Genomic DNA, 23,926 nt, shown 5'->3' on the forward strand with positions numbered 1-23,926 from the left:
CCGTAATGAGTCCTAGGCCTACAGCAGGATTAATACACTCTCCTCCGGCTCAGCGGCTCTAGAGACGTCCTCCGACCACCGTGTGTCATATGCGCACAGGGAAATATATCACGTGCATAGAGAAGACAAATACATGTTTAGAACTGAGGATTGGAAAAAATGTATGCAATTAATTGGTTGGATGTTATTATTTACACATCTTTGTAAAACCAAAACATACACAGCCTGTATGATGTCAACTTCATACTTTCAAAATCTTAGCTAGCAGTCATCATCATAAATCAAGTAAACAATCAAGTTGCCTGGATTTAAGGTGTCCTATTTATATTAGTACACTCATAACAACTGAAACCTTATGACACTTCTATTTGATCAAATAAAAACCTTAGGTAGCAAATAAACCATACATTTTTTTGTTGATTAACCAGGTTTCCATCCAGCCTTTTTATGTGAGTGAAGTACTTGTCAGATAAAAGCAAATTCCATAAACGTTCCAAATGTTAACAAAATAAACTAGACAAGGTGGGACCATTTTGTCTGTAAAATGAATTATGTGAGAAATGTCGATGGAAACGCTTTGGAGTCACGTGATGACATGTTGCGTGGTATTTCCACAACGACTCATCACGAAAACATGCAGTTTATTAGGCTACATACGAATAAATGAAGACGAACTTCAAATGGTGGTGAAAGTGCAAGGTGAAGAGCTTGATGGTCCTTTCCAATAAATATCGAGGGTCTTATTCTGGTGACATTATCATCGATGCTTGGTTGCCATTTGACAAAATAATGTCTCTTTTGTCCATAATACTCTCATCGTGTAGGCTATACATGGCAATGTTGGCAAGAATTTAACTGCCAATACCGGAGGTGGCACACTCGTTATATAACGCAAAAATGTTTTGTGAGAAAACCATCGGTAGATTTGAAAATGGGATGGAATCTAATTTTATATTTAGAACATCCGAATTCACCCGCAAAATATGTGCCCTACTTCCTCACGCACATACTTGTGTCCACATTTTTAATGGGGAGATGCGCATATTATTTTTATGCGGGGTTTAGAATATTCGCATGAAAATCTGTCGCCAATTGGATGGAAACCACTATTGACCTCCATACAAAACTCTTTGCTTGGTGGGCGAAAAAACGCTACCTGCTGGAGGAAGAAAGATTTCCCGTCGAGTTGGGCCTCGTTCTTCCTCTTCCGTATCGCTCGAGCGAGGTGTCAGTGACGTGAAAATATACTTGGTCGTCACTAGTTGCCACAGTCATATACACTCCGCCTATTTCTACAATTGATCTTCTTAACATATGGTTTTAAACCTAACCTTAACCACACTGTTAACCCCAATCGTAAAGGCTAAAAAGCAAATGTTTGTTTTTATTTAAAAAAAAATTATTAGCCCTTTTTGACTTTGTAGCTGTGCTATCTAGTAGAACTCGAAAGACTGGGAGCGCACAGACCCGCCCTCTAGCCGCCATTTTTCGGTCTCGGACTCCATCAGGCTGGAGGAGTGGAGCCGAGTATAAAGAAGGGAAAGACAATTATAGAGGGACCCTATTATTCAAATTTCCAGAGGATACAAATATACGCAACAAACTCTACATTTTTGTGGCTAGAAATGCATGCATTGGAGCAGAGTCACTATTTAGTGAAATAATTTTGTGTGAAGACGTGTTGCAGGCCGCCATTTTTGTTACTGCCTCAAAAGTCTTTCGGGACTCCAGAATAGGATTTTAAAAATATATTTCCCCGAATCGTGCCAATGTTCGACCAAGAAATTACAAAATTACAATTTAGGCTCCAGCGCGCAGCTATTTGCAACATTGTTTAGACATGGAGATTCGTTTAATCTAGTATTGAGGCGACCTTTTCCGTTCTCATTTAGACAGTGACTGGATATATATTGTTTCATGAGATAGCTACGATTATACTTTTTTCGGAAGAGGGAACGAAAAGGGGAACCTTGATTGATCATTGTTGCAGCCAGGCATTCTAAATGTGTGTCACTTCTTCTCGTAGTTTGACACCGAGATCTGGCATTTATCATTGACAATAAACGTAGAAACATTATGCTTCGAAGTTGGCTCAAGCTAGTCGCAGCCTGTCTCTGAAACGCCAGGTAACGTTTCTATTGGATGTAGCTAGCTGAAACTTGCAGCCTTCGGCTAGAAATTGATTCAAGACGAGTATAGGGCGACGGCTTGCCCTGCCCTGGATCTTCAACATTTAGTTGTGAAAATCGGTTTCGCGTCGTTATCTATCTGGCTTATTTAGTTAACTAGTGTATTTGTATTTATTTATTGTTTAAACTAATATATTTGTTATTTCTATTTTGAGTTAATTTAATTTAGATCAAATATGTCATCTGCACGGTTTGATTCATCGGACCGGTCCAGTTGGTATTTTGGGCCGGTGTCGAGACAGGAGGCGCAGAATAGATTACAAGGACAGAGGCATGGCATGTTTTTGGTTCGGGATTCCTCTACCTGCCCTGGCGACTATGTGCTGTCAGTATCTGAAAACTCCAAAGTGTCCCACTATATCATCAACTCCTTGCCAAGCAAGAGGTTCAAGATCGGTGACCAAGAATTCGAGCTCCTCCCAGCTCTTTTGGAGTTCTACAAAATCCACTACCTGGATACGACTACACTGATAGAACCTGCCCCCAGGTAAGGAACTGTCATTCATAGGCTGCACCTGCGACCACAAACTACTCAAAGGAATGCAAGATATTTAGAATTCCAATTATTTGACACATTTCCTGATATGTGATTGACCTATTAGAAACCGATTCTGATGGTTGTACCCCATTTCAATCATAAACTATAGGCTACCACGCTTATACTTAATGAATAAGGGACCTGATTGACCTCTCTTGTAATGACAAGTCTAACAAGGAATTGTGTAGTTCCTTCCAGTGCTTCAGAGTTATTGTTGCTGCATAACCATTTGAACCTTGTCTAGTTGTATGTTCACAAAGAGGGTCACACTTTAAAAACAGTAGTGACTGCTATTTTGTGAGAGGAATGTATACATTTCCATCTAGTCAGCTGATGGTTTCAGTAGTTCAGCAGTAAAACTGCTATTATCTTGAAACAGTCTTTTGAAAATCTACATGTTAATCTGTATTTTATGCTCACCCTCCTGTCCAGGTACCCTAACACAGCGATAGGCACCGGCCCCATTCAGACGATGGGGGGCCCAGAGGACAACCTGGAGTATGTGCGAACTCTGTACGACTTCACGGGCAGCGACACTGAGGACCTGCCCTTCAAAAAGGGGGAGATCCTGATCATCCTGGAGAAGCCTGAGGAGCAGTGGTGGAGCGCCAAGAGCAAGGAGGGCCGTGTGGGCATGATCCCTGTGCCCTATGTGGAAAAGCTGGTGCGACCCTCCCCTCACCCTGGCCAGCCCCCTCACAGCTCCCGCAACTCCAACAGCTATGGCATCCCAGAGCCGGCCCACGCTTACGCCCAGCCTCAGACGCCCTCGCCCCTGCCTCCTGGCACCCCTGGAGCGGTCATCACCCCCCTACCCTCCATGCAGAACGGGCCAGTCATGGCTAAGGCCATCCAGAAACGAGTGCCCTGTGCATATGACAAGACTGCCCTGGCTCTAGAGGTAGGAGTTCCTCACTTTCTGTTCTAGTATGGCTTTGTGAAGGGAGGCCTAAATGCTCCCAGTTGTCCCCTATTCTCATATTTGATTAGTTGGTTCACTATGTTGTGTACATTTTATTAGATTTAATGAGCTGGTACTGTGGAAGTTGCATTGTAGTTTGTCAGGAGCTATAGCCTGCAGCCACAGGCTGTGCCAAATATTATGCATCAAGTCATTTAAATACAGTTGAGGTTGAGACAGTTCTGATGCAGCAAGCATATTCTGTCTTAAGTAATCTCCTTTCCTCCCTTTTCTCCTCCTATTCTCCGCTCTCTTCTCCTGACCAGTGGTATAGATTCCATCAATCAGCCGGTGTAGATTTTTCGTGAGGAAGCGCAAAGTAGTCAGCTTTTTCTGGAGTATAAATGCTGAGGGTGGCGGTGGGTGGCTCTGAGCTCTCTGGACGCCTCTCTCTATTTGTTAAGCTCATCCTCCAGAGCCAGCCGCTAGGTGTATTTGAAAATAGCCACGGGATGGTTTTTCAATGCTGTTGAAACTGTTTTTCAATACATTTCTATATTGTTAGCTACTTTTTAAGTAAATACCTGCAGTCAAATTGTACAATACGTTAGGAGATAAAGCAGATTGCGTTCTTCATTTCACCTGTCACATTATTTTACATTTTGAAGCTTACTGTAGTTCCCCAGAACAGTTGAGCCAGTCATGTTTGTTTGTAAATAGCACAACGGGAGAAAGTGGGAGCAGGTGAGTCCATCTGTGTGTGTGACAGGAGCGCATTTTATATTGAAAGTCAGATGTATTTTTATTTTTTTGCTTCAATAGAGTGATCAGGGACGTGCAACTATAGTTTATCTTCACAGAAAATATATTAGTGCAACACATTTGGCAGAAAATAGCTTCATTGTCATCAGATGCCAACAGAAGTGCAAAACTATTTGGCTGGCAGCCACACAAGTAAATGAGCTTACAATGAAAACGAAATGTTTTTTTTTTTTTTTTGCCAAACACAATGCGTGGCCATCATATTTCTAATGTTTATCATAGAAAAAAATCTAAACAGCTACATTTCAAAATGTTTTAGCAGAGAAAAGTAAGCTAGCTACACCCAGAAAAGTTGCTACACATCAGTCAGAGCGCTGTCTTTTGATAGAATGCCCATTTGTGAATTCTCATCCGAGTGGAGTAGTGCGTCTGAAGCACAAAATTAGTTTGATGAGCAGAAATTACTATAAGAATAATTTTAGATCACCCCTTTGGATGAGTTATCTGTACAGCTTGATTTCCTTGTGTTTTTTGTCCTCCATTCTGGGACCCTCTGCTTCTCCCCTATCTTGTCAGAGCAGGCAGGCCCATTGCCCTAGTGACACCCACTTTATAAGCCGATTGCCTGTTTTTGCAATTCGTTTATGTTTGCTTGCGCTCGTTAGCATATTTAGCTAGCAGCCTCCATGGAAATTCGTTATTACTTGTGCTGATTTTGTTAGCATTCTGGTAATAGGCTTTTTTGTTTTTGTTGGCCCTTGTGTACTAAGCCGGTAATACCGTAAATCCCAGTATGAGAGAAGGACTGCATGAGAATATGAAAATCTGTTTAACGCCCAACCCTGGCTCCCGCTCTCCCTAAGATCACCCCTGATGGACAGGTACCCCACGGGGAAGCTAGGGCCGATGACATGCCAAGTGGGTATCTAACACCACCACTCAAACTTCATTTTTGGTCTGTTTAACCATTGAAGTCAACTCTCTTGATTATTCTCTGTCGACCTCTTGCTCTGAGAGCGAGAACAATCCTGAGATTATTCATTAACCTCTCTAGGGTATGTGGGAAGAAATCGTCCCACCTACTCAACAGCCAGTGGAATCCCGTGGCGCGTTATTCAAATACCTTAGAAATGCTATTACTTCAATTTCTCAAACATATGACTATTTTACACCATTTTAAAGACAAGACTCTCGTTAATCTAACCACACTGTCCGATTTCAAAAAGGCTTTACAACGAAAGCAAAACATTAGATTATGTCAGCAGAGTACCCAGCCAGAAATAATCAGACACCCATTTTTCAAGCTAGCATATAATGTCACATAAACCCAAACCACAGCTAAAAGCAGCACTAACCTTTGATGATCTTCATCAGATGACACTTCTAGGACATTATGTTATACAATACATGCATGTTTTGTTCAATCAAGTTCATATTTATATCAAAAACCAGCTTTTTACATTAGCATGTGACGTTCAGAACTAGCATACCCACCGCAAACTTCCGGTGAATTTACTAAATTACTCACGATAAACGTTCACAAAAAACACAATTATTTTAAGAATTATAGATACAGAACTCCTTTATGCAATCGCTATGTCCGATTTTAAAATAGCTTTTCGGCAAAAGCACATTTTGCAATATTCTGAGTAGATAGCCCAGCCATCACCGGCTAGCTATTTTGACACCCACCAAGTTTGGCCCTCACCAAACTCCGATTTACTATTAGAAAAATGTTATTACCTTTGCTGTTCTTCGTCAGAATGCACTCCCAGGACTTCTACTTCAACAACAAATGTTGGTTTGGTTCAAAATAATCCATAGTTATGTTCAAATATCCTCTGTTTTGTTCGTGCGTTCAAGACACTATCCGAAGGGTGACGAAGGGTGACGCACCCGACGCGTTTCGTGACAAAACATTTCAAAATATTCCATTACCGTACTTCGAAGCATGTCAACCGCTGTTTAAAATGAATTTTTATGCGATTTTTCTCGTAAAAAAGCGATAATATTCCAACCGGGAGTCGTTGTTTTCGTTCAAAGACGAAAAAATAAAAACATGGTGTCGCCTCGTGCACGCGCCTTCAGTCTCATTGTTCTCTGATCGACCACTATCCAAATGCGCTACTGTTTTTCAGCCAGGGGCTCCAAAGGCATCATTCAGCGTTTTGCCGCCTTCTGAGAGCCTATGGGAGCCGTAGGAAGTGTCACGTTACAGCAGAGATCCTCAGTTATCAATAAAGAGAGTGTAGAAGCCCAAGAAATGGTCAGAGGGCACTTCCTGTAAGGAATCTTCTCAGGTTTTCGCCTGCCATATGAGTTCTGTTATACTCACAGACACCATTCAAACAGTTTTAGAAACTTTAGGGTGTTTTCTATCCAAAGCCAATAATTATATGCATATTCTAGTTTCTGGGCAGTAGTAATAACCAGATTAAATCGGGTACGTTTTTTATCCGGCCGTGCAAATACTGCCCCCTACCCTAGAGAGGTTAATTAGAGGGATGTGTTTTGTGAGTCAGGTCAGTTTGTTCTCATCATGTATCCTCCAGAGCAGATGGAAGGTTTGCGTTTAAATTCCCATCTGCCAGAAAGAGAGTCAGGGGTTGTGTGAATTGCACCACCACTTTCACAAACTAGAGCAAGGCTGACTAATGCCTTGGATTACCAGCCTCCCCCAGAATATAGCAGAGTTTGAGTCAGTGGAGAAAAATTGGGTATTACGGTAGCTTCCACCACCTTGGATTAAGTCATCTGATTTAGTAATGGAAACTGCTGTGGCTCCACATCAGAATCTCTCAGCTTTTTTCCTCTTGTCTCTCTGACTCTGAATATAGTTTCCATCACACCACCCGAGGCAATGGTCACTCCTCCTAACTCAGGTGACTTATTTCATGACTTTGAATGTATTGGTTTGGTATGAACATCTGTAGGCAATGTCCAGTCTCCTTTCACCCACAGCCCTCAACTGTAGCAGTATTTTCATTGGAGATTAGCATATTGTCAAATGTACTATTAGTCATAGTGCACATTTTCAGAGGGAGCGAGAGATCTGCAGCATTAGTCATCAGTAGCTAGTACTAGACCTCCACACTAAAGTAAATCATCTCTCATTTAGAGATTCTGCTCGTGGTGCATCCGTGTTTCCACAGCAGGCCTCTGGTGGGTACAAGTCTGTTGGGGACTTCCCCCTGGTGTTGCTGCACTGTCCTCATACACCCACTCATCATACATCCACTCTTCATACACACACTTTAAGCATTTATGAGCATGGTCTTATTTCTATTACAGCATGTTGGTTGACTTATTCATATTCCATTCACCCAAGTCTGTAACATGGATAGGTTTAGGCTACTACATGATATTGTGTTAGCTTTGTGTTACCCATCATCCTACAACCTAGCTTATGAATTAAAGTTTATATCGTAGGTGCACAGGTCTAGAGAATTTTGAATAATCAAGGTGATAGTGATACATACGTTCAATACTGCTTTGCACACTCTTGCCTGTATCTAGCTGATCTAGGTTGTAATCATTATTCCAACAGTGTGAGTTTCTTTTGGACAAATTCAGGTATTTTTATCTGCTTTCAGTTTGCTTTTGTTTAAGAAACATTTTTCAACAGAATCAGCAGAATGAATACACCCCTGATCACAACGCAAACACAGTTCACTTTCATAGCAGCCACATAAAAACAGCATGATCACTTTGCTCATTGTGTATATATAATTCCTTTTCGCGACTACACTGAACAAAAAATTAAAACGCAACATGCAACAATGAAAATATTTAAAGTTACACTTCATATAAGGAAATCAGTCAATTGAAATAATTTCATTAGGCCCACCTCTATGGATTTCATTTGACTGGGAATCCAGATATTTATCTGTTGGTACCTTAAAAAAAAAAAAAGTAGGGGCGTGGATCAGAAAACCAGTCATTATCTGGTGTGACCACCATTTGCCTTCATGCAGCGCAACACATCTCCTTCGCATAGAGTTGATCAGGCTGTTGATTGTGACCTGTGGAAAGTTGTCCCACTCCTGATCAATGTCTGTGCAAACTGGATCACGCTGTCGTACATGTCAATCCAGAGCATCCCAAACATGATCAATGGGCGACATGTCTGGTGAATATGTAAGCCAAGTAAGAACTGGGACGTTTTCTGTATCCACAAATTGTGTACAGATCCTTGTGACGTGTGGCCGTGCATTATCATGCTGAAAGATGAGGTGATGTCGGCGGATGAATGGCACGACAATGGGCCTTAGGATCTCGTCACAGTATCTCTGTGCATTCAGTATGCCATCAATAAAATGCAATTGTGTTCGTTGTCCGTAGCTCATGCCTGCCAATACCTTAACCCCGCTGCCTCCATGGGGCACTCTTTTCACAACGTTGACAAGACCCTGGCGAGGACGACGAGTACACAGATGAGCTTCCCGTAGATGGTTTCTGACAGTTCGTGCAGAAATTCTTCAGTTGTGCAAACCCACAGTTTCATCAGGTGGCTGGCCGGTTGGATGTACTGAGAAATTCTCTCTAGAGAAATTATCATTCAATTCTTTGGCAACAGCTCTGGTAGACATTCCTGCAGTCATCATGCCAATTTCACGCTCCCTCAACTTGAGACACCTGTGTTGTGACGCAACTGCACATCTTAGTGGCCTTTTATTGTCCCCAGCACAAGGTGCACCTGTGTAATGATCATGCCGTTTAGTGAATTTCTGGGTATGCCACACCTGTCAGGTGGCTGGTATATCTTGGCCAAGGAGAAATGCTCACTAACAGGGAAGTAAACCTATTTTTTTGCACAATATTTGAGAGAAATTTGATTTTTTTGACTATGGAACGTTTCTGCGATCTTTTATGTCAGCCCATGAAACATGGGACCAACACTTTACTTGTTGCTTTTATGTATTTGTTCAGTATATAGTACCTGTCAAAAGTTGACACTAGAGGTCGACCGATTAGGATTTTAACGCCGATACCAATTATTGGAGGACCAAAAAAAGCCGATACCGATTAATCAGTCGTCTTTTATTTATTTATTTATTTGTAATAATGACAAATACAACAATACTGAATTAACACTTTTCTTTTACCTTAATATAATACATCAATAAATCAATTTAGCCTCAAATAAATAATGAAACATGTTCAATTTGGTTTAAATAATGCAAAAACAAAGTGTTGGAGAAGAAAGTAAAAGTGCAATATGTGCCATGTAAAAAAGCTAACGTTTAAGTTCCTTGCTCAGAACATGAGAACATATGAAAGCTGGTGGTTCCTTTTAACATGAGTCTTCAATATTCCCAGGTAGGAGGTTTTAGGTTGTAGTTATTTTAGGAATTATAGGACTATTTCTCTCTATACCATTTGTATTTCATATACCTTTGACTATTGGATGTTGTTATAGGCACTTTAGTATTGCCAGTGTAACAGTATAGCTTCCGTCCCTCTCCTCGCCCCTATCTGGGTTCGAACCAGGTACACATCGACAACAGCCACCCTCGAAGCATTGTTACCCATCGCTCCACAAAAGCCGCGGCCCTTGCAGAGCAAGGGGAACAACTACTCCAAGTCTCAGAGCGAGTGACGTCACCGATTTTAAATGCTATTAGCGCGCACCCCGCTAACTAGCTAGCCATTTCACATCAGTTACACCAGCCTAATCTCGGGAGTTGATAGGCATGAAGTCATAAACAGCTCAATGCATGAAGCACAGCGAAGAGATGCTGGCAAGCGCACGAAAGTGCTGTTTGAATGAATGCTTACGAGCCTGCTGCCAACCATCACTCAGTCAGACTGCTATATCAAATCATAGACTTAATTATAATATAATAACACACAGAAATACGAGCCTTTGGTCATTGATATGGTCGAATCCGGGAAACTATCATTTCGAAAACAAAACATTTATTCTTTCAGTGAAATACGGAACCGTTCCGTATTTTATATAACGGGTGGCATCCCTAAGTCTAAATATTGCTGTTACATTGTACAACCTTCAATGTTATGTCATAATTATGTACAATTCTGGCAAATTAATTACGGTCTTTGTTAGGAATAAATGGACTTCACACAGTTCGCAACGAGCCAGGCGGCCCAAACTGCTGCATATACCCTGACTGCTTGCACGGAACGCAAGAGAAGTGACACAATTTCCCTAATTATAAGAAATTCATGTTAGCAGGCAATATTAACTAAATATGCAGGTTTAAAAATATATACTTGTGTATTGATTTTAAAGAAAGGCATTGATGTTTATGGTTAGGTTTGGTGCAACAACAGTGCTAAATCATCACCTGTTTGGCGAAGTAGGCTGTGATTCGATGAGACATTAACAGGCACCGCATCGATTATATGCAACGCAGGACACGCTAGATAAACTAGTAATATCATCAACCATGTGTAATTAACTAGTGATTATGTTTAGATTGATAGTTTTTTATAAGATAAGTTTAATACTAGCTAGCAACTTACCTTGGCTTCTTGCTGCCCTCGCGTAACAGGTAGTCAGCCTGCCATGCAGGCTCCTCGTGGAGTGCAATGTAAGGCAGGTGGTTAGAGCGTTGGACTAGTAACTGGAAGGTTGCAAAAATGAATCCCCGAGCTGACAAGGTAAAAATCTGTCGTTCTGCCCCTGAACAAGGCAGTTAACCTCTATGGGCAAGGCGGGACGAATTCGTCCCACCTACGTAACAGCCACCTGAATTCAGTGGCGCGATTTTTGAATCGTTTGAAATACTATTACTTAAATTTCTCAAACATATGACTATTTTACAGCTATTTAAAGACAAGACTCTCCTTAATCTAACCACACTGTCCGATTTCAAAAAGGCTTTACAACGAAAGCAAAACATTAGATTATGTCAGGAGAGTGCCCAGCCAGAAATAATCAGACACCCATTTTTCAAGCTAGCATATAATGTCACAAAAACCCAAACCACAGCTAAATGCAGCACTAACCTTTTTATGATCTTCATCAGATGACACACCTAGGACATTATGTTATACAATACATGCATGTCTGTTCAATCAAGTTCATATTTATATCAAAAAACAGCTTTTTACATTAGCATGTGACGTTCAGAAAAAGCATACCCCCCGCAAACTTCCGGGGAATTTACTGACAGTTTGCTAAATTACTCACGATAAACGTTCACAAAAAGCATAACAATTATTTTAAGAATTATAGATACATTACTCCTCTGCACTCGATATGTCCGATTTTAAAATAGCTTTTCGGATGAAGCACATTTTGCAATATTCTAAGTACATAGCCCAGCCATCATGGCTAGCTATTTAGACACCCGGCAAGATTGGCCTTCACCAAAATCCTATTTCCTATAAGAAAAATGTTCTTACCTTTCCTGTTCTTCGTCAGAATGCACTCCCAGGACTTCTACTTCAATAACAAATGTAGGTTTGGTCCCAAATAATCCATCGTTATATCCAAATATCCTCTGTTTTGTTCGTGCGTTCTAGACACTATACGAATGGTAAATAACGGTCGCGCGCATGGCGTGACAAAAAATGTCTAAATATTCCATTACCGTACTTCGAAGCATGTCAACTGCTGTTTAAAACCAATTTTTATGCCATTTATCTCGTAGAAAAGCGATAATATTCAGACCGGGAATCTGCAATAAGCTAAACAGCCGAATGAAATTTCTCCACGGGGGCGAATCGTGCACGCGCCTCATTCAATGGTCCTCTGATCGGCCACTTGGATAAGGCGATAATCTGTTTCAGCCAGAGGCTGCCTCGTCATCGTTCAGGTTTTTCCCGGGTTCTGAGAGCCTATTGGAGCCCTGGGAATTATCACGTTACAGCTAAGATCCTTACTCTTCAATAAACAGATGCAAGACGCACGACTCCTTGTCAGACAGGCCACTTCCTGCATGAAACCTTGTCAGGTTTTTGCCTGCCATAGGAGTTCTGTTATACTCACAGACACCATTCAAACAGTTTTAGAAACTTTAGGGTGTTTTCTATCCAAACCTGAACAATAATATGCATATTCTAGCTTCTGAGTTGGTGTAGGAGGCAGTTAAAAATGGGCACATATTTTTTCCAAAATTCTCAATACTGCCCCCTAGCCCAAACAGGTTAACCCACCGTTCCTAGGCCGTCATTGAAAATAAGAATGTGTTCTTAACTGACTTGCCTAGTTAAAAGTGTAAAAAAAATATATATACTTTTTTTTAAATCGGCCAAATCGGTGTCCAAAATAACCGATTTCCGATTATGAAAACTTGAAATCGGCCCTAATTAATCGGCCATTCCGATTAATCGGTCGACCTCTAGTTGACACACCTACTCATTCCAGGTTTTTTCTTTACTGTTACTATTTTCTACGTGGTAGAATAATAGTGAAGACATCAAAACGATTAAATAACACATGGAATCATGTAGTAACCAAAAAAGTTTTAAACATATCAAAATATACTGCTCAAAAAAATAAAGATAACACTTAAACAACACAATGTAACTCAAAGTCAATCACACTTCTTTGAAATCAAACTGTCCACTTAGGAAGCAACACTGATTGACAATAAATTTCACATGCTGTTGTGCAAATGGAATAGACCATAGGTGGAAATTATAGGCAATTAGCAAGACACCCCCAATAAAGGTGTGGTTCTGCAGGTGGTAACCACAGACCACTTCTCAGTTCCTATGCTTCCTGGCTGATGTTTTGGTCACTTTTGAATGCTGGCGGTGCTTTCACTCTAGTGGTAGCATGAGACGGAGTCTACAACCCACACAAGTGGCTCAGGTAGTGCAGCTCATCCAGGATGGCACATCAATGCGAGCTGTGGCAAGAAGGTTTGCTGTGTCTGTCAGCGTAGTGTCCAGAGCATGGAGGTGCTACCAGGAAACAAGCCAGTACATCAGGAGACGTGGAGGAGGCCGTAGGAGGGCAACAACCCAGCAGCAGGACCGCTACCTCCGCCTTTGTGCAAGGAGGAGCAGGAGAAGCACTGCCAGAGCCCTGCAAAATGACCTCCAGCAGGCCACAAATGTGCATGTGTCTGCTCAAACGATCAGAAACGGACTCCATGAGGGTGGTATGAGGGCCCGATGTCCACAGGTGAGGGTTGTGCTTACAGCCCAACACCGTGCAGGACGTTTGGCATTTGCCAGAGAACACCAAGATTGGCAAATTCACCACTGGCGCCCTGTGCTCTTCACAGATGAAAGCAGGTTCACAGTGAGCACGTGACAGACGTGACAGTCTGGAGAAGCCGTGGAGAACGTTCTGCTGCCTGCAAACCCCTCCAGCATGACCGGTTTGGCGGTTGGTCAGTCATGGTGTGGGGTGGCATTTCTTTGGGGGGCCGCACAGCCCTCCATGTGCTCGCCAGAGGTAGCCTGACTGCCATTAGGTACCGAGATGAGATCCTCAGACCCCTTGTGAGACCATATGCTGGTGCGGTTGGCCCTGGGTTCCTCCTAATGCAAGACAATGCTAGACCTCATGTGGCTGGAGTGTGTCAGCAGTTCCTGCAAGAGGAAGGCATTGATGCTATGGACTGGCCTGCCTGTTCCCCAGACCTGAATCCAATTGAGCACATCTGGGACATCATGTCTCGCTCCATCCACCAACGCCACGTTGTACCACAGACTGTCCAGGAGTTGGCGGATGCTTTAGTCCAGGTCTGGGAGGAGATCCCTCAGGAGACCATCCGCCACCTCATCAGGAGCATGCCCAGGCGTTGTAGGGAGGTCATACAGGCACGTGGAGACCAAACACACTACTGAGCCTCATTTTGACTTGTTTTAACCTCTATGGGCTAGGTGGGACGCTGCCTACGTAACAGCTACTTGCAGCCTGTGGCGCGATTTTCAAAACCTTAAAAATCCTATTACTTTACTTCCTATTACTTTTACAACGAAAGCAAAACATTAGATTATGTCAGCAGAGTACCAAGCCAGAAATAATCAGACACCCATTTTTCAAGCCAGCATATAATGTCACCAAAACCCAGAAGACAGCTAAATGCAGCACTCACCTTTGATGATCTTCATCAGATGACAACCCTAGGACATTATGTTATACAATACATGCATGTTTTGTTCAATCAAGTTCATATTTATATCAAAAAACAGCTTTTTACATTAGCATGTGACGTTCAGAACTAGCATACCCCCCGCAAACTTCCGGGGAATTCGCTAACATTTTACTAAATTACTCACGATAAACGTTCACAAAAAGCATAACAATTATTTTAAGAATTATAGATACAGACCTCCTCTATGCACTCGATATGTCCGATTTTAACCTCTATGGGCTAGGTGGGACGCAAGCGTCCCACCCGTGGTGCACTCCATCAACAGCAGGTGCATTTCAAGAGCGGCAAATTTGAATCCAAATAAATGTAAAAATTCACATTTTTCAAACATACAACTATTTTACACCCTTTGAAAGATAAACATCTCCTTAATCTAACCACGTTTTACGATTTCAAAAAGGTTTTACGGCGAAAGCATAAATTTAGAGTATGTTAGGACAGTACATTTACAAGAGTTGTGTGTAATGTTTTGTCAATTCAAAGACAGGGTCACCAAAACCATAAAACCAGCTAAAATGATGCACTAACCTTTTACAATCTCCATCAGATGACACTCCTAGGACATTATGTTAGACAATGCATGCATTTTTAGTTCTATCAAGTTCATATTTATATCCAAAAACAGCGTTTTACTATGGCATTGATGTTGAGGAAATCGTTTCCCTCCAATAACCGGCAGTCAAGTCACCACCACAAATTAAATAATTAAAATTAGAAAACATTGGTAAAATATTATATTGTCATTTAAAGAATTATAGATTTACATCTCTTGAACGCAATCAACTTGCCAGATTTAAAAATAACCTTACTGGGAAATCACACTTTGCAATAATCTGAGCACTGCGCCCAGAAAAATACAGATACAGACCAGCCGTCATGTTGGGGAGATCTAAAATCTAAAATACTATGTAAATAATCCATTACCTTTGATTCTCTTCATCAGATGCCACTTCCAGGTATCACAGGTCCATAACGAATGTAGTTTTGTTCAAAAAAGCTCATCATTTATGTCCAAAAATCTCCGTCTTGTTAGCACATGATCTAAGCCCTCCGGACTTCACTTCATGAACGAGGGGAAAAAATATATTTACGTTCGTTCAAACATGTCAAACGTTGTATAGCATAAATCATTAGGGCCTTTTTTAACCAGAACATGAATAATATTCAAGGTGGACGAATGCATTCTCTTTTATAACGTATTGGAACGAGGGTACCCAACATGAACTCGCGCGCCAGGTGTCTAATAGGCCATCATCGTTCCATGGCTCTTGTTCGGTCAGATCTCCCTCCAGAAGACTCAAAACACTTTGTAAAGGCTGGTGACATCTAGTGGAAGCAATAGGAAGTGCCAAAATATTCCTCAGCCCCTGTGTTTTTCAATGGCATAGGTTTAAAGGTAATACAACACATCAGGTATCCACTTCCTGTCAGAAAATGTCTCAGGGTTTTGCCTGCCAAATGAGTTCTGTTATACTCACAGACACCATTCAAACAGTTTTAGAAAATTTAGGGTGTTTTCTATCCATATATAATAAGTATATGCATATTCTAGTTACTGGGTAGGATTAGTAACCAGATTAAATCGGGTACATTTTTTTTATCCAGCCGTGCAAATACTGCCCCCTAGCCCCAACAGGTTAAAATAGCTTTTTGGTGAAAGCACATTTTGCAATATTCTAAGTACATAGCCCAGGCATCACGGGCTCGCTATTTAGACACCCGGCAAGTTTAGCACTCACCATAATCATATTTACTATTATAAAAGTTTGATTACCTTTTGTTGTCTTCGTCAGAATGCACACCCAGGACTGCTACTTCAATAACAAATGTTGGTTTGGTCCAAAATAATCCATCGTTATATCCGAATAGCGGCGTTTTGTTCGTGCGTTCCAGACACTATCCGAAATAGTAAAGAAGTGTCGCGCGCATGGCGCAATTCGTGACAATAAAATTCTAAGTATTCCATTACCGTACTTGCAAGCATGTCAACCGCTGTTTAAAATCAATTTTTACGACATTTTTCTCGTAGAAAAGCGATAATATTCCGACAGGGAATCTCCTTTTCGGCAAACAGAGGAAAAAATCCCAAAGGCGGGGCGGTCGGGGTCACGCGCATAAGCCCAGTGTCCCTTGATCGGCCACTTGAGAAAGGCGATAATGTGTTTCAGCCTGGGGCTGGAATGACGACATTCTGTTTTTTCCCGGGCTCTGAGCGCCTATGGACGACGTGGGAAGTGTCACGTTAGAGCAGAGATCCTTAGTAAATGATAGAGATGGAAAAGAAGTTCAAGAAATGGTCAGACAGGCCACTTCCTGTAAAGGAATCTCTCAGGTTTTGACCTGCCATTTGAGTTCTGTTATACTCACAGACACCATTCAAACAGTTTTAGAAACTTTAGGGTGTTTTCTATCCATATGTAATAAGTATATGCATATTCTAGTTACTGGGTAGGAGTGGTAACCAGATTAAATCGGGTATGTTTTTTATCCAGCCGTGTCAATACTGCCCCCTATCCTAAACAGGTTAACCCATTCGGCAATTTCATTGGTCTAATGAAAGCTTCATGCCGCCAAAAAACTGAGCACGTCACAGAATGTGGGGGGGGTTTGAGGAAAAAAATTTGAAAGCGGGAAAAATCCATATATTAGCCGCGTCATTGTTTAAGCCGCGAGGCTCAAAGCGTGGGAAAAAAGTTACGGCTTATAGTCCGGAATTTACGGTATGCACGATGGCGCACACGCACAGCTGGTTTGGGTTCCGTGTTACGATTTGTTTTTCAACAGGACAATGACCCAAAACACACCTCCAGGCTGTGTAAGAGCTATTTGGTCAAGAAGGAGCCTGATGGAGTGCTGCTTCAGATTACCTGGCCTCCACAATAATCACCCCCCAACCCAATTGAGATGGTTTGGAATGAGTTGGACCGCAGAGTGAAGGAAAAGAGCCAACAAGTGCTCAGCATATGTGGAAACTCTTTCAAGACTGTTGGAAAAGCATTCCTCATGAAGCTGGTTGTGAGAATGCCAAGCAGTCATCAAGGAAAAGGGTGGCTACATAGAAGAATCTAAAATATATTTTGAAAAGTTTAACACTTTTCTTTTTAGTTACTACATGATTCCATATGTGGTCATTTATGGTTTTGATGTCTTTACTATAATTCTTCAATGTAGAAAATTGTAAAAATAAAGAAACGCTTGAATGAATAGGTGTGTCCAAACTTTTGACTGGTTCTGTAGCTCTCTCTGCTTCTCCTTAATTTGGGAAGAAATTAATTTGTTCAAAACTGTTCAACTATTATAATTCTCTCTCTTTGAGTCAACTACTCACCACATGTTATGCACTGCAGTGCTAGCTAGCTGTAGCTAATGCTTTCAGTACTAGATTCATTCTCTGATCTTTTGATTTGGTGAACAACATGTCAGTTCATGCTGCAAGAGCTCCAATCGGATGGAGGACGTCCTCCGGAAGTTGTCATAATCACTGTGTAAGTCTATGGAAGGAGGGGGGGAGCCATGAACCTCCTAGGTTTTGTATCGAAGTCAATGTACCCAGAGGAGCACAGAAGCTAGCTGTCTTCTGGCCATGCCATGGTGCTACCCTACAGTTTTGTTGAGGCTACTGTAGACCTTCAGTGTATTTTAATCAATTATTTGGTGACATGAATATATTTAGTGTAGTTTTATCTAAAAAGGTTTACTTAAAAAAAATATAAAAAAAAATGTCTTATATTCACTTAGGAGTAAGGTCCTCCTTAGGGCTGTCCCCGACCAAAAAAACCCCCGCCAACTTCTTTCAACCAATCGATTTAGCCAAAGTATGTTTTTCCATATAAAGACACACCCCTATGTGTTTTAATAACATCAACGATATGTAGGCTACTGCGCTTGTCTGATGCATTAAGCACACTCTGATTTAAATAATTAAGACACACAATTGATTCGAGGGAGCCAGAGATCAAGAGCCTAACCAGATTATTATATATTTTTTTAAATAACCTGTTCCTGAACCACCACCTGCTGCTGGCTTTCACAGATTCTGCCACTACGCTCCCGAAGTTGCCGTGAATAGGCTACACCAGGGGTTTGGCAACCTTTTTCCATTTGGAGTGCCAATTTATCTTGTCAATTCTATCGATCTGCGTGCCAGTTATGATTTTCATATGCACATTTTCGTGGAACAGTTTATTTTATGATAGTCTTCGTATCTCAATCATTGTCATGTGATTTAATGAAATTCTATGAAAATTATGCAAATCTTAAAGTAACTTCCATTGCCAACTTTGTAAAAAATAGCCTAGATAAAGCCAACAAATAAAAACATTGCAGCCTGAAGGTAGGAAATAATCAGATTTTGAACAATAAATCACTTTGGCTACTCATGGCTTGTCTGCAAGGAACTTGAAACATTGTATCAACTTGGTCCAGCCTTAAGCTTGTGCTAACAAACTTGCAACATTGTATAAAATATTCTGGACCCTCAGTTAACCATGCTCCAGACAGGCACAGCTGTAGGCTATTTGCGTATAGGATAAGAAGTAATCAGGTATTTTCTGACGTTTCCACCCACTAGATCAGAGCATTACATTTGTTTTCTCTTTCACACAGTGGTTATCGAAAGGGAGAGAGCTGGAACGATTTTTCAAATAGGCTACATTAAGGACCTATTGTCATTCTCAATGGATGTAAACACAGACTTTGTTTACTTGCTGTTTTGAGGTGAAGATATGACTTTGAGAGGCTCCACAGCTCAGTAGTGCTGAGTTAAGACAGTCAGAAATACTATTAGGTTCCCAAATAGGCACATTTTATAAGCCTACATTTGCACGCAGGCCTGGTAGCCTAGGCCTACTTTTATGAGTAGTCAGGTGCACCTTACTCAACATTAACAGGAGCGCTCCAAATAAAACACAATGAATAAATTGACAACTCGTAAATGGAATGAAATTAACCAAAATTTGTCTCTCACAAGTGTAGCCTAGGTTGCGCACTCTGTAAACATGTCAACTCCAAAAATGAGAACGCTAAAAGACCGTAATAATATATTGAATGCAATAAAAGGTTACCAAACAAACATTGTAGATGGGAAATTATGGGAATTAATGGTAAATGTACTGCTGGTGATACTGGTGTGGCAAAGCCGAGGCCTCCACAATGTATTAATCCACTGAGATAGGTGTCAATCAAGACAAAAAAATTATTGCTAGACCAAACAATCGACCAGTCGACTAAATTGGGTCAGCCCTAGTCCTCCTCTGAGGAGCCTCAAATGGTCCATATGTGTAAAGTGTTTTGCTATTAGTCTTTTACACTTCATCTCTCTCTTTCCGTCTCTTTTTTTCTAGTCTTCTCATTGCTCGCTCACTCTCTTTTCCTCTCACACACTCACTAATGTGATCTCTTTCACTCTTTGAATTGCTTAGAGTAGGTCATTTCCTACAGCAGAAACCTACAATTTAGCAGCAGTCTATTTTGGGGCCTATCTGCTTCCGGAAACAAAGTCATTATTCTAACTCCATCTGAAGGGAGGAATATACCCTGTGATATGCCGCACCACCCACCCACTCTTATTACAGAGAGGCTTACTGAAAGCTGGTTATTACTAAGGTTTTACTATTGAAAATATATTACTTATTCTTAACATAACTTACATTGTAATGATAAGGACCATTCGCAAAATCAGTTCAGGAAAATTGTATCACCACACAACAGAATCATTTCTAATATGAAGAAAGTGCTAGTAGCCTATACATTGGGATTTTACACAGTGGTTATTCAGGACCCCATTCACCCATTACTTTAATCTTTGTAGTCAGATTAGTTCTACTAAAGCTTTTTGGTCGACCTGACCCAATTCACACAAATGTCATTTATAGATCTGTCATTCTTCATTGAAAGCAAGTCTTAAGAAGCAGGAGATCTGTTCTATGTACTCTATTTCTATGCTTCCTGTTTTAAATTTAGTTTTTAAATTTAGTTTTTACTTCTTTTGGTTTTTGTACACAATATATTTCAGTGGTTTATATGGTACAATGAATCTCTACACTATACATTGCTTGTTTTGTCACATAAACTGAAATTAAGCATACTATTAGAATTTTAGCAACCAGGAAATGATGGAGCGATTTGTGCATATGGCACCTTTTTTTAAATGTTGACTAGATCAACATGTTCTTTCACTATGCAAGAAGAGCATGCGTTGATTACAAATGGCAGTATTAAAGCTGAGGAATTTGAAGGATTATGATTATGGATTGCAGATAGGTCTGGATGACTTCAATGTCCATGAAGCCTCATTTGATCCAATCTTTCTGCAACAACATCTAGAGCCTTCCCTCCACTTTCAGGTTTTAATCTTTCTCTTAACAATGCCAACTTTCCACATTTTAATCCTGAGTAAATAGCATGTGGTCTGCAGTTTGGGGTCACGCACAGTGTCACAAAGCATCCGATTTATGGCTTTCTGCTCAGCCTGTCATAACCATAGTACAGTGTCAAATAATGAAGGGTTGGCCAAATCACTTTTTCAGTGAGTCAGTACTTTGTTAACATGTGGTGGCTGCTGTTGGCACTTATCTTAAATTTTCCACCCCATTTTTCTGTGGTATTAAGGAAAACTCTTCTAATGCCATGCTCCATTTCTCCTCAGGTGGGTGATATAGTCAAAGTGACGAGGATGAACATCAGCGGTCAGTGGGAGGGAGAGGTAAACGGCCGGAGAGGTCTCTTCCCCTTCACCCACGTCAAAATAATAGACCCCCTGAATCCAGATGAGTGTGAATGACCTGGACCCCAACCAACCAACCCTCCCACAGTGACACCCAAAATGCTGGCTGTCTCCACCCCGCCCGCCAGTGTCACCACGGTTACGCGCTTGCCTGCTTGAGGCTATACCGCAGCGCTCCCTGTTATTGTCACGCCAACCATCGTGCAGCTTTCTGACTGTTTACAGCTACAGACTCAACTAAACTCCTACATCCCCAACTTGGTTACAGTTTGGTCTGTGGTTTTTGCCTTTATGTCCTTTAATGTGTGTTGCCATGGCTCCCACGATGCCATGTCTTACCTGGTCATTTTTTTTATTTGATATTTTGTTACATTTGAATACTTAGGAATTTGTTGAGAGCTTGCTTGTGTGTTTCGTGTTGTGGATGGGAGGAGGTTAATGTAAAAAAAAAAAAGAAGGGGGAAAGAGAGTGAAAGGTGACTGAACATCACATGAACTGACTGAGGTCATGAGAGCAAAGGCATAGAGGGCTTCAGGTGGGGCCTGAGGTTAGAACCAGCAGGTTAACTGTCTCTCACCAAACAATCATTCACTGTTGTACCTTAACCACAGCCACACATACACACCGGTAGACTATTACTTGTTTAGGGAAACTGCTGTGTGTGTGTGTAAGGATCAGTCTCTTCAGCTCAGCTTGTGTCAGACGGGGACAGGAGGACAAGCCCACAGCCTCAGTGACATGAACCTAGTCGACAGAGTTCCCTTATTTATGTTTTCCCAAGACAACATGTGAAATGGCCATGTGTGATATCTTTTTGTTTTATTTGTGCCATAAATTCAGGAGTTCTGCAAGGTGTTTGTCATAGTGTAAGTGCATGGCTGTGACCAGGCTATAGCCAATGTTATAAGAGGGCTTATAAATACTTTTGAGGGGTAAGGGCTTTTCTATGAGACGGATGCCTCCTGCATCCAATGACATGGGAGGCGGGCAAAGGTTTCATCCAGCCAATGACACCCCATCAATACCTTTCACTGAAAATGCAACTTTCGCACAAGCAATCCTTTCCTGTTCTCTCTCTCTCTCTCTCTCTCTCTCTCTCTCCAGGTTCCCTAAGGTGGTGATTGGTTACACTTCTGTCTTGTTTGTAGACAGTGTTGACTGTCGAGCACAGGTTCTGGGGAGAAAACATGGTTGTCTTTGGTATGTCTGATGTTGTGATGCCAGAGCTGTCCTGCTCTCAGGTGTGTGTGTGTGTGTGTGTGTGTGTGTGTGTGTGTGTGTGTGTGTGTGTGTGTGTGTGTGTGTGTGTGTGTGTGTGTGTGTGTGTGTGTGTGTGTGTGTGTGTGTGTGTGTGTGTGTGTGTGTGTGTGTGTGTGTGTGTGCACGCGCTGATAAAGTGCTCTACTAGATCTCTGCTGTAAAGAAGAAAACAGACTTACCCTTGCTGTTCTCTCCTTGAGTGCTTTCCCTCAATCCCCCTGAGCTTTTTCATTGGGTAGAGTAATACCATTGTACAGCTATCAATCGTGTCCCAACTGTACTGTTGTTGTTTATTATGTTAGCCAGCTGTTAGACTGAAAATTAGACCGAAGGTCGCTTTCTAAAAAGGGAGGAAATAAATGCCTGTTGGTGGCCTCTGCATGACTTCTTGGCCTTGAGGTTTCTCTTCCAGGTCAAATGCTGCTTTGTCAGTTCTAATTTCCTCAAAGTATGAATTAGACTTTTATTTTTTTTATTTTGTTTAAAAATTTTTACAGCATCTGTGGGATAAATCCTTTCAAATATAGTTTGGTTTCCCTTGTCCAACCTCCCATATTAACCCATCTGATTAAGCAATACACCAATCCTCATTCTAGTTTTTGTTAGGTGATGTTTTCAACCTGCTTCAGATTTTTTTGTTTGTTTTCTCAAGGCATTAAAAGTATTACTGTGCTTTTCCCCTTGTGTTTAAGAGAGCCTCCATGTTGTATTCTTAATTCAAAATGAAAAATTGTGCCTTTTTTTATTTTCTTATACCATTTACATGTGTTAATATTTCCCATGGTTAACACCCGTGCTGGTATGACCCTTTATGTACAGAACAAGTCAATAAAATGTACATCTACTTCTTTAAGTTGCTCTGACGTCTTTCTTATGAGATGGGAATAGGAATGCCCCAAATAAGTCTCCTGCTCAGCATAGATGGGATGGGGATGTGTATGTTAAAGTGGAACAGGAGAGGAGTAGGTGGGTGGGATTTTTGCAGCAGGAATGACTGTATCTGGAGCATGGGACTGTTGCTCTCTGCTTCATTTCTATTAGTTCCAGTTTTGATTGTGGCTGTGCCCAGGAGAAAGGAAGCAATTAATTAATGTTAATGAAGTGCTAATAAAAGAAATCTTGCACACACAGCGCTGACCTAGAGAGAGACATTTTAAAGGGCAAGGTTTAGTCTCTTCTCCTTACATGACCGGTATCCAAATATGTGCATTTAGGTCTACTATATGCAATGCAGCCATCTGAGGTTTCAGGTTAATAGGGTATAGTTTTGGAAACGTACTCCATTCAATATCAGCTTAGTTTGGGCATTGTAAAACTATACTGGACAAAAATATAAATGCAACAATTTCAAGTTAGTTCATATAAGAAAATCAGTCAATTGAAATGAATTATTTATGCCCTAATCTATGGATTTCACATGACTGGGCAGGGGTAGGCATGGGAGGGCATAGCCCCCCCCCCCCCCCCTG

General features: G+C 41.3%; 1 protein-coding gene across 1 annotated transcript; it reads left to right on the forward strand.

The window, feature by feature from the left end:
- Nucleotides 1–1,443: 1,443 nt before the first annotated feature.
- LOC106563168 (crk-like protein) lies at nucleotides 1,444–23,310 on the forward strand. Its single transcript, XM_014128455.2, has 3 exons — nucleotides 1,444–2,676; nucleotides 3,160–3,628; nucleotides 21,119–23,310. The coding sequence occupies exons 1-3, from the start codon at nucleotides 2,366–2,368 to the stop codon at nucleotides 21,251–21,253; spliced, it is 915 nt and encodes a 304-aa protein (XP_013983930.1). The 5' UTR covers nucleotides 1,444–2,365; the 3' UTR covers nucleotides 21,254–23,310.
- The last annotated feature ends 616 nt before the right edge of the window (nucleotides 23,311–23,926 follow it).

This window comes from Salmo salar, chromosome ssa11, assembly GCF_905237065.1.
Source record: "Salmo salar chromosome ssa11, Ssal_v3.1, whole genome shotgun sequence".
NCBI classification, from domain to species: domain Eukaryota; kingdom Metazoa; phylum Chordata; class Actinopteri; order Salmoniformes; family Salmonidae; genus Salmo; species Salmo salar.